Below are 12,192 nucleotides of genomic sequence, written 5' to 3'. Positions count from 1 at the left end.
ACGCCTAAGGTGTAGGTGGGGCATCTATCCATAGACTATGCTGCCACCCATGTAGGGAAAAAGTATCCCTCGCCGTAACCTCCAACCGTGTACAGACCTCCGTAAATAGGTCTCGGTTCTCCACTCGCTGAAGAGGTAACCATGAACGGAGAATACCTGTACATCTGTAGATGACCTGCAACAAAGAGCAATTTTTGTCATTAAAGATCTTGTCATTTCTACATAGCCAAAGCGCCCAGATAACTGCTAGCGCCCCCACCCTAAGAAGCAACTTAAACCTTGAATCGATACCATGAAGCCAATTGCCAAAGACATTGGCGACACTAGTCGGAGGATACGGGGTAGACGCTACTTGGATGACTGACCATATAGATCTCGCGAACTGGCACTGGAAGAATAAGTGTTTGATTGTTTCGTCCTGATGAAAAAAAATGCACCGTGTACTTCCATGCCAATTCCGCTTAACAAGATTGTCTTTGGTGAGAATAACCCCACGACGAAGATACCATCCAATTTTTTTAATTTTTAATGGTATCTTCATCTTCCAAATCTTCTTATTGCTATCAACTGGTAAATCAGAAAGAAGGATCGCATTGTAGAAAGATTTTATGGAAAAAGTACCATCTACATGAAGGTTCCATCTAAATTCGTCTGGTTCAGGCGATAAATGAATATCTCCGAGCCGTTAAATTAGGGTATTCCATGCCACAAGTCTTTGTCCAAGTAAAACCCGTCTGAACGTCACATTCGGAGGTGAGGTAGCCATTACAGTAGCAATGGTATCACCTTGGCGACGAGCAATCTTATACAGAGCAGGATACTGTTCACTTAAGGGTGCATTGTCTAGCCAAGCATCTTCCCAGAACCGTATCTGTGCTCCGTTCCTGATTGAGAAAGTACCATGGCGAAAAGATACATTTTTTGTCGTCATAAGACCAGCCCAGAAGTGAGAATCCCCAGGTTTCCAAACCACTTGGGATAATGTCTTCGAACCGATATATTTTCTCCGAAGAATAGTTTGCCAAGTCCCATCCTCAGTAAGTAGCTTAAACAGCCATTTACCCAGTAGAGCTGAATTCTTGACCTCCAGGTCATGAACTCCAAGCCCTCCTTGATCTTTGAGACTACAAACTATACTCCACTTAACCAGTCGATATTTCTTTTTCTCACTGTCCCCTTGCCAAAAGAATCTGGATCGATAGTAATCGAGTTTATGCAGAATTCCTTTCGGTAGGATGAAAAATGATAACATATACAGTATCATATTTGTGAGTACCGAATTAATGAGTACCAATCTTCCTCCCAGGGACAACAATTTACCTTCTTGTCAAGTCTTTAAATTGATAAAATCAGCACATGTGCCTTCGTGCCAACGGGAACCCTCTATCTGAAAGAAAAATTTGCCTTTATAAAATACCTAATCATCAAATCTAAGGTTTGATCCCCGATGGCTTAACCAGAAACTTCTGCGAAATGGTCAAGGGAATAAAAATGTCTAACGAATGTCAAGGTCTTGTGGGTCGCTTTGCGAATAATCTTTTCTAAGCCAAAGTGCTCTGACTTCTTCCACCCAGAAAAAGACGTGCTAAGACTTTCGCATTTCCTACTGCTTACTAGTTCAACTCGTTTGTAAGCGAAGGCAGGGCTTCAGTACTGGTAGCAGCTAATGCTCCTATGGTAGATTGGTCTACCTGAAGAGGAACTAACATTTCGGTCGTAGTGAAGGCAAGTAGGACCAGTCACCAGTCACCATGGCCGAAATATTTGGATCCGCGGTTGCCAGCGAGTCTGTGAGCAGAATTTTCTCGATCATATCAGGCAATCCGAGGGAGAATGGGAGCAGAGAGGACAACGCTGAGAGAATAGAGTTTGCAGTGCTAAAGATCCACAGCGTTGTTGCCGTCTCCGAAGATTGGCAGATACTCCACCAACCATTGCTCAGCTGGAAGGCCAGACTGAAGTGCGCTGCGAAGGAAGGCGATGGCATCTTGCGCGCTTACAGGAGGAGGTCCACGGAGCGCCAACGGGACGAGAGAACTGCGATCAGCCTGCAGGCTATTTCTACCGCCCGTAAGCGCATCGCTCGAGCGGCGAAACGCTTCGTGCCATTTGGATTTGGCCGCGGCGATGACGTCGACGCGGACCAGATCAGCGATGCGACGGTGCGGAGGTTCGAGAGGCTAGCGGGCGTCGCCGACGAGTTCTTCAGGTACGTCCAGTTCGGAGGCCGTCCAAGGAGTTTGATCATGGCATCGTCCTTCAAAGTCCCCACGGAGCTCCTGCTTGCAGGCAAGACACTTGAATATTCCATCAGGAATGGCAGCATGGAGGCTCTCCTCTTGCTTCATCCATTCGATGTGGGTCGCCGGAAAGAGATATTCCTCTTTCTCTCCTACGGGGACACCACGTCGTGGCAGAAGAACTTCATACTCTCTGTGAGGTTCCGGCTTCTTACATCTGACATCTTGGACATCGTCATGTCCTCCTTGGAACTACTGCCTCCCCAGTTCGGTGCTGCCTGCGTAACCACAAGGGAATTCGCCAGGGAGTTTCTCGCGCAGGAAACAAGATACTCCATCAACCCATCGTCTATGTCGACGTGGTGCATCCACATGTCACAGAGGTTTTACTATGATTCCATTGAGAATCCAAGTGCTGCCACCGGCGACAAGCCGCAGCTGCCGTTGCCGATCATTCGAGTCGATGCCAGGTGCTTCACCTTGCCGCCGAATGGCCCGTCACACACACCTGCAGAAGACGACCTGCCACTGAGACTGGTATGCCATGTCGATCCCCACCTTGTGCCGAAGAGTTACTCCGAGCACTACGACCAGATCGACCTAGAAACACTCCAAGAGCTGTTTCCCAAGGTGACAAACGAAGGAGCGCATGCGCGCAAAGGGAACTGGTGGTGTCCTCTTACCTCGACGTATTTGTTTGTGGAACCACAGTTTTCGGTGCCACCGCCTACATTGCAACAGATGTACCTGTTGGAAAATTCTGAAAGAGCCGTGTAATATTTGACGTACAAGTTTCCTTTCTGGAAAATAAGAGTTTTATAACGCCAGATTTCTGGATTATAGATGCATATGGAAACAACTTGTCGGGCAAAGCTTGTCCTCGCCCCTCTCTCGCTAGGGTTGGGCAAAGTTTGTCATAGTAAAATTTATTGTAGTAGACAGACGATAGTCATTGTGCTAAGTTCCTAAAGAACCCGCGCACCACAATAGTAACCACCTCCAAAGATGTAAACCCAGAAGATCCTCCTTGAACAGACACCAACAAAGATGAAAAACAACAATATCCTAGAAGATCCGCCAAAGACACAACTACAGACCAGCCGTGAGGGCTAAATGCACCACTAGAGAGTGGGTATAGGATGGAATGAGCTTATTCTCATATCAGGATGTCACCACCGCCTCACCATATCAACGAAGGCACCACCTCACCATATCAACGAAGGCACAAGATCTTACTACAACAAGAAACAGAAAATGAGAAGAGGCCATCGGAGATTCAGAGGTTGGAACGGATCAGTGATGGTGCCAATGGAGGGGACGTAAACCTTAATTAGACGTGCACCGCCTTGGGGTCGCCTGGGTTTCTCCTCGTACCACCAAGGACCCCTCTTTCTATTAATAGGCTTCCTTGTAATGCACCTTCTGCAACAATGTCCATATCGCAACCAGCTCGTACACGAGAGTAACAACCACATGCATGAATACTCCTTTTTCTTTCTGAACACTACATCTTTTCTACATAGCCAAATAGACAAAAGAGTAATGACCAGAATAATCAAACCTAAAGACTGTTGAAATATTGGGCCAATACAAGTGGTCCATATAAGATTGTTGGTGGTAGCTCCGAGTATTGTTCGTGCGAGAGTTGATCAAATGACAAGTATTTTTTTATAAATAAGATGGATTGAGCTCTAATGCGTATCTTCAGAACATCAATATGACGAATAAAGAAGATTTGGTGTGTAAGTTCAAGATAAACCATCTCGAGGAGGTCATAAGCTTGAATATTGACATCCATAGGTTGATCATGGGTATATGAAGATATGCGTAGAAGAGGCTCACCAATAGTGGATTATGTGGGTACAATTCGCAAGGCTTCATCAAGCAAAGCACAATCAAGAAAGACGTTCCATCTTGATGTGGTTAAGATTTTCATCATCTAGCTCAAGTGAAATGTGCAAGATTAAGTTTTGTTCTTGATAGGGTTTCTTTCTTACAGATCTCATTGTTTTAATGATAGACCAGTTTATAGGATAGATGGTTGTACTATCTAGTGAGTAACTTAATGGTTGTACTATCTAGCACATGGTTGTACTATCTGCTGAGAGGTTTCACCTCTAATTTCGTTGAAAAATCTACCCGGCCTACTTATTTCACCTATAATTTTTGTGCGGTAGCTATTGTTGTTATCTTTCCAAAATTAGTTTCAAATTAAACAGAGTTTCCAAAGTCAAGATTTTGCAATTTTCGTAAACAGATTTTTGGATCGAAAGTTCCGCTTGGGGAGGCCGGTACTACCACTTGGGGCAGCTTGGCTGCTTCCCTTACCCTCATGGCAAGTGTGCTGTCCATTTGGCCGGTAGTACCACCCTACTATCGACCAACTTCCGGTGATGCCGTTTTCGGCTCTGGAAACCTTCTGCAAGCTTTTTGGGCATTTCCGGAAATTGGCCAGTACTACCTCTAGCCTGTAGTACCTTCCTAATTCAGCCCAACAATTCTTCCTATTTTCACTGTTATGTTGTCTCTTTACTTCTCCGGTAGTACTGCCCCATGGCAGCGGAACTTCCATTCTTACGTTTTCTGCACTCAACGGTTGGATTTTTTGGGTACCTTTTTAAGGGGCTTTCTTCCCCAGTGGTACTCAATCTTGCACAACTCGTTCATGGCCCATTTTTGATCTTCCTTAAGCTTTCTATCTCTCTATTTCCTCCATGATTCTTGCTCCCATTTGAGAAAAAGAGAAAGCAGATCTAGATTTACTATGATACCATTTAAATTGCCTCTTTGTGAGGGAATCCTTTAGATCTGGATCTTGGAGAAATTTGGTGTTATCCTCTTGAGATTTAGTGGAATTTGAGAGTGAAGTTCTTGCCATTGCATTTGGTGCATCGATCTGAGTCTCTGCGGTGATACGTGGAGGTGAAAATTCAGGAGATATTTCCTTCAAGTGCTTGTACCCGGAACTTGTTCCTCTTGGGTCTTTGGACCCTAGAAGGCTTTGTGACTTAGTGGTGGTCTTAGAGCCTCCAATTAAGTTGTGAATATTTCGCCAAGCGTAAGATCTTTGTGTTGATTTCTTGGCATCCTCCAATTAATTAAGTTGTTGAGATTTCCCCAAGTTTGCACGGTTTTATGACCGCCCTCAAGGGTTACTTAGTGGATCGAGGACTTTCCTTTTGCTAGGAAGGCTTGAGGAGAATATGGTGAGGCCTTCATTGCATTTGGGGGTGCTTTAGTCTCCACACCGCTCCAACAGAGAGAAGCACTCGCAAAAGTGTGAACTTTCGGGATATATCATTGTCTCCGCGTGCCTCGATTGTTTTTGTATGCAAGCTTCTTTTACTTGTGCACTTGATTTTGTGATAGCCTTCATGATGTTTGTCTTGCTTAACATAATTTGTTAGTTCACATTGGTGAACCGTAATTATATCGGTTTTGTGCTTAGCAAATTAAATGGTAGTTTTATTTCGTATTTATTTAACCCATTATCGTAAAAGTTTTAAACCGCCTATTCACCCTTCCCCATTCAGGCGATATCAATGTCCTTTCACCAGTGAATTCTTCGTTTAAAAAAAAAATCATAGTTATCTTCAAAAAAGTCTAAAAAATATCTAGACATAGTTAATGATGCAACCTAAAAGCATGCAAAATTTAATGTAAAATTCTTTGTATTGTGGGCTACATAAAAGTGATAAAATCTGAAATGATGCATACTCAGATCTCCACTTTTTATTTTTATGTATAAAATACAAATAATTTGAAATTTATATTTTGCACGTTTTGGGATACAACATTACTACATCTGTATTTCTTTTCAAATTTTTTTGAAACTTCTAAATGTGACTTTTGAATTTTTAAATACAACTCAAGCCCTAGAGCCAAAAATTCCCACTTCTTTTTTCTTTTTGATGCGAATGTGTCCAGTTTTCTGCGATAAAGTCCCGACCGGAGAGGTTAGCTAGCAGAGATCATCTCTAACCGGTGATGCAATAAATGGGCCAAAAATATTGTGCGTCCTAAAATTTACATTTGGTGCTGCAAATATATATAGCACCAACAAAACAAAATACAAGAGAATCAACCTAAGCTTGGATGGTTAGGAGAGTGGTTGTACCCCGAGCCCACCAAAGTTCAAATCCCAGATTTAACACTTGTGTGTCTCATAAAAGCGGAATATTCTTTCAGTGGGAGGCGACGTTACCGTCGATAGCGAGACGCCTGTGGTGATTTCGTCAATTTCAAGTCAATTTCAAATCCGATCTGCCGGCTCAGTCTTCGAAGGTGTTCACAGGGGTAGGGTGTGCGTGTATATGTGAGCAAGCGCATGCGTCTGTAATGTGTTTCTCAAAAGAAAAAAAAAATACAACACCCAGTGTGGCCCAACCGTCGCTTTGTCATTTCCCCCAGAATGACCATCGTTGGCCCTGCCGGAGAAATCTATCCGTCGTCACTGCCCCGTCGTCATGAATCGATCAAATCCGTGATCCATGGGCCACGGCCACACGAATCAACTCACACCTCTGTTCAATCATGCATGTTCTCGTCGCCAGCAGCGGAGCGTGTGCCACCGACGTAGATGAGACTATGTGGGCGACCATGTTGTCATCCTCGGAGGCGGAGGTGGTGGAGGGCGGATTCCTAGAGCTGCAACAACTTTTCCTCGAATGGTCGAGTTGGTGGAGTTTCAAGGCCCGCGCTTGGAGTACGTCGAGCAGTACGTCACGACAACGACACGGGACGTGGGCACAGACGAGGGGGAGGGGTCTTCGGGAGGCCCGACAATTGCAAGTCGCAGCGCAGCAGAGGAATATGTGGTTGGTTGGGGGAATCTCTGCGTTCTTGGTTGTCGTCCTCGCAGCAGCGGCCGTCGTGGTTGCTCTGGCGCTGCTAAAAGGCAGCAGTATGCCGTCGAGATTGCCAGGATTCGCGTTCGTTGTTTAGATCGATTTGTAACATTCAGCAATTTGGGAGTAATTTGGATTATTGCTTGCCGTTATGAAGATGAGAGACAAGCTACTGCCTATTTTACAGCAGTTGGAATTGCTGGAAAAAGGTTGGTGCCCAAAAAAGTGGTAGCACATAAAAACAGGTATCTTAATTAAAACTGCTTTTTATGCTCTATTTTATATCACGTGTTGGAGATGCTTTTGAGAAGATAGTGCTTGGTCATTTGATTAGATAGTAGCGCAGTCGCTATCATGAAACGAAATGGTGACGTCGCCCTATGTTTTCTGCGTGGATTGGCCTACAGGCCTCGATCGGAATTGTGGAAGAAGATGTCGGAAGTTGTACACTCAATCACAAGACTATGGCATCGATCACTTTGCTTATGTTTGGGAGGTTTAGAATAAAAACATTGCTAAGGGCTTCCACAACAAGCAAGCACCATCACACATAGTATTCGATAAGGCTAAAAAAGAGTCGTGTTTATGGGTCTTAGCGGGTGCTAAACCTTTGGACGAAATGATGCCAAAGAGTGATTGTTGTGTTGTATTGTAATAAGTATTTTTACAGTTTTGTAAAGCCACTAATTAATCAATAGATTAGAGTAAAGCTTTTATCTCCATTTAAAATAAACTGTTTGTAATGCCCTGTTTTACATGTTAGAGATGTTCTTGATAACGTTTGGTCATTTGATTAGATAGTAGCGCAGTTGCCATCATGAAACGAAATGGTGACACCACCCTCTGTTCTCTGCCTGGATTGGTCTGGCCGGCGGTGTGCTTTTTGTGTGCAAGATTCAGTGGAAGCTGACGACGACGAAGTCTTCGGCGCCATCTAAAAAGGCGCCGCCGGCCAGGCCATATGCAACGGCCAGGCCATATGCAACGAAGCCTAGAAATAATTGCCATACCCGTTCCAGGACGTAACTCAGTCTCTTTGGTATATATTTTCTCTGTTGGAGAACGGCACTTCTCTGTCAGTATATATTCCCAACAGGCACAAATCAGTAGCTAGAACAAAGGCACTGCACCGCTAGAGCGAGTAGGCAGAGACATGACACCATTGACACGACACGGAAGAAAAGAAACTTCATGCTCGTCGCTTCGCTACAAACCGCCGGCGAGAGGGCGACGGCGCGGCCGACCGGAGAAGACGACCAGACAACTGAAATAACCACACGCGGGGAAAACTCAGGCCCGACAGAGCCTCCAAGAAGCTAGCCGACGGAGAACAGTCAAGCGGCCCCCCGCCTCGTCGCGCGCGCGGTCACGTCGATCGAATCGTCGGCCTCCGTGTGGGAGCGCGAGCGCGAGAGATCGAACGATCGCAAGTCTGCTAGGCGCGCCGCGACGACGGCGAGAGAAGGAGAGATCGAGGGAGCCGTCGCCGTCGTCGTCGGAACATATGGACGTCCGGTGTGCATGCGAGCGATGCGAATGCGAATTTGATGCCGCCCGCCTGGTACCACGAGTCGCCGTCGAAAGTTACAGTAGGGTCGATCGATCGGTCGCTTCGGGCTCAAGATTTTGTTGGTTGTCGTTTCGAAAAGGAAAGTGTGTCTGATGTAGGACTGCGAGTGTGCACGCTCCTGCTAATCAGTGAAGTTCTGCTGGTGGTTCTCACCACGACCACTTTTTGAAACAATATATTCAGGTGGGAGTCTTTACACCCGGATGAACATTTCAAAAAAAAAAAAGACCACCTCAGATCATATACGTCCACAGGCACATTTCTGAACCCGCTTTTAACAAAACCCTCTTTTCAGATTTTTGACTATTAATTACAGAAGAAGAAAACACGCATGTACTCTCCCTCTCTTCTATGTTTCGCAAAGAAAAAAGTCTACAATGCAATGCCAAATGCATATAATATCATAACATTTTGTATATTACCATAGATTATTTGAATAGTTAGTCCAAAATATCCATTAAAACGTAAGTATCATTAGATAACAAAGTGATAATATAATAGAAATGGTAAATGGTTTACCTATTTTAGAGCTAGAAGAAAATACTGATATTTAACATAAGAGGAACACTTATATGTTAGGTAAAAAAATTACTAGACCGTTGGCTATTTCTCAAATATAAGACAATTTGGCGAACCAATGTAGTTTGCCAAAACGTCATATATTAGTGAGCGGAAGGAGCACGGTATTTTATTTATGTGGCACTATAGTGGTGTTGTATCTTAGTTAAGATGTAACTTTTGCACAGAGTCATAAGCAAAATGTATTTCTAGTCCAATCATATGCATATCCCTAAAATCATTATATGTAGATACAATGCATTCAGATGGTTATATCTTAAGATACACCATTATCTAAGATATCGTGCTAATATATAGTGCATTGTAAAAGGCTTATACATAAATTCAATTCGGATCAAGGTGCATATGAATCTATTGCGCGAAAACATATTTTAAAATGCCGAAAAGTTCTGAAATAAAATTCCACATGTACAGCTGACATTCTATGCTGGTACACAATTTTTCTGAAAAAAGGAACATGTTTTGTATCCCACGAAAAAGAATAAATTTTGATGCACCAACATAACTATCCACATAACACATTTTTGTATATTTTGCAGAGGTGATGTAAAATGTTTTTTTGCCGAAAACTTGCGTTCGAACATAAAATATCCAGATGTACACACGCAATTTTATTTCAAAATTCTTTAATATTTATAAATTTTATTTTTATATATGTTTCATAAATATTTATATGCACCAATAAACCAAAACATCCTCGCGAAAAAGCTGGATGCTAGAAAAAGATCATTTCACGAGTGTCGAGCTTTATTCTCGGTAAATTTGACAAAATAACCTAAAACTGAAAGGAATTCGACAAATGAACCTTTGGCTAAAGTATTTCACAAAATAACCCTTTTATGCGGCGCCTGTAACCGGGGCGCTGCAAACAAAATTGTGGCGCCGTTGCGCTCGGCGCGGCACGGCCACCAACGTGGCATGGCAGGACCCACTGATCGTTAGTGTGGTGCCCCGGACAGGGCGTTGCATAGCTCTCTGCAGCGCCGGAGGGTGGGGCGCAGCACATCGAAGCTATCTTCTTAGCCCAAGCCAGCCCATTTCTTTTCATCCCTTAGGCACGTGGCTAGGGTTCCTCCTAGGTGTGGCGCCAGCGCTGCAGCCTCACCTTCCTTCCTCCTCCAATCCCTCCTCCCAAGCCCACATATCGGTGGAAATTCTCAGAGGATCATGGTGTCAACCTCTTAGAGCATCTCCAGTCGCGTCCCCCAAATGACGGACACGAAATGTAGAAAAACGCTTTCTAGTAGCATCCTTCAAAGCTAAATAGCGCCTCATTTTTTGTCTGGCGTCACCGGTGAAATTAATTGTGTAAAATAAAATTTCAATAAAATAAAAAGGAGTCTTCATGTCCCGTTATCGAGGACTTCGTTTAAAAAAATACGCCGTTTGGGAGCTTTACCAGGACTCACTAGAAAAACACCTAAATCCGGAAGTAATCTGAAAAAGAAATTCCATTCTGGGAAAAAGGAGCAATATCGTATTCGTCTTCAAGAAAAACAGAAATTACGTTTTCATTATGGTCTGACAATGGAATTGTTACCTCATGCTCATTATCTATTTTCGCCCTGGTTAGTAATAATAGGAGCGATCCAAATAATCTATGCAGCTTCAACTTCTCTTGGTCAACGAAATTTCAAAAAGAATAGCCTATTCCTCTATATCTCACATGGGTTTCATAATTATAGGAATTGGTTCCATAACCAACATTGGACTCAATGGAGCTATTTTACAAATATTATCCCATGGATTTATTGGTGCTACACTTTTTTTCTTGGCAGGAACGGCTTCCGATAGAATGCGTCTTGTTTATCTCGAAGAACTGGGAGGAATATCTATCCCAATGCCAAAAAAAAATTACTATGTTTAGTAGCTTTTCAATGGCTTCTCTTGCCTTACCAGGAATGAGTGGTTTTGTCGCAGAATTAGTAGTCTTTTTTGGCCTAATTACTAGTCCAAAATTTCTGTTAATGCCAAAAATGCTAATTACTTTTGTAATGGCAATAGGAATGATATTAACTCCTATTTATTTATTATCTATGTTACGCCAGATGTTCTATGGATACAAGCTATTTAATGTTCCAAACGCAAATTTTGTGGATTCTGGACCACGAGAACTCTTTATTTTAATAAATAGTTAATGGATTTTAGAGGAAAAGGATCCTATTTTAACGAATCACACGTAGAGATATTGCTAGCACACAAAAAGTTAATGGTATTTCATAACTAATGGATTGAGCAGCAGCTCGTAGACCACCTGAAAAAGAATATTTATTATTTGAGCTATATCCTGCCATCAGAAAACCAATAGGAGCAATACTTGAAATGGCAATCCATAAAAAACACCAATACTAAGATCGGCTAAAACAAAATGATATGCCAAAGGGATAACTAAAAAACTTAATAAAATTGATATGACTGTTATAGAGGGTCCAATGCTAAATAAAGGAATATCTCCTCGGGATGGTAAGATATCTTCTTTAAAAAGTAGTTTAGTCCCATCTACTATAGCTTGAAGCAGTCCTAGGGGCCAGCATATTCAGGACCAATACATTGTTGTATCGATGCAGATATTTCTCTTTCTAACCACACAATTACGAGTACCTCTATTGTGATTCCCAAAAGGAGGCTCAAAATGGGTAGAATCGATATGAGTCCATAGACTTCTTTTAATAATTCTGATTTCGAAAAAGAATTGATAATTTCTACTTCTACCCTATCTATTATCATTTCAACGATCAACTTCCCCCATAATGATATCTATACTACCTAATATCATCATGATATCAGCCAATTTCATTTTTTTAACTAGTTGAGGAAGAATTTGTAAATTAATAAAATCGGGCGGACGAATTTTCCATCTCCAGGGGAAAAGACTATCATTTCCTACTAGATAAATTCCTAATTCACCTTTTGGGGCTTCCACTCTTACATAAAGCTCTTGCTTTGATAATTCAAA

The 12,192-nt window shown here is 42.8% G+C and overlaps 1 protein-coding gene across 1 annotated transcript; it reads left to right on the top strand.

Annotated features, from left to right (window-relative positions):
• Window positions 1-1,625: 1,625 nt before the first annotated feature.
• Window positions 1,626-3,088, top strand: LOC127345011 (uncharacterized). Its single transcript, XM_051371406.2, has one exon. It carries the CDS (start codon window positions 1,752-1,754, stop codon window positions 3,015-3,017), a length of 1,266 nt encoding a protein of 421 aa, XP_051227366.1. The 5' UTR covers window positions 1,626-1,751; the 3' UTR covers window positions 3,018-3,088.
• Window positions 3,089-12,192: the final 9,104 nt, after the last annotated feature.

Source organism: Lolium perenne, chromosome 3, assembly GCF_019359855.2.
Source record: "Lolium perenne isolate Kyuss_39 chromosome 3, Kyuss_2.0, whole genome shotgun sequence".
Taxonomy (NCBI): domain Eukaryota; kingdom Viridiplantae; phylum Streptophyta; class Magnoliopsida; order Poales; family Poaceae; genus Lolium; species Lolium perenne.
This window is presented reverse-complemented; position numbering and strand designations above follow the sequence as displayed.

Coding starts and splice junctions, on each gene's coding strand:
- LOC127345011 (XM_051371406.2), top strand. CDS start 1,752: ATGGCCGAAATATTTGGATCCGCGGTTGCCAGCGAGTCTGTGAGCAGA.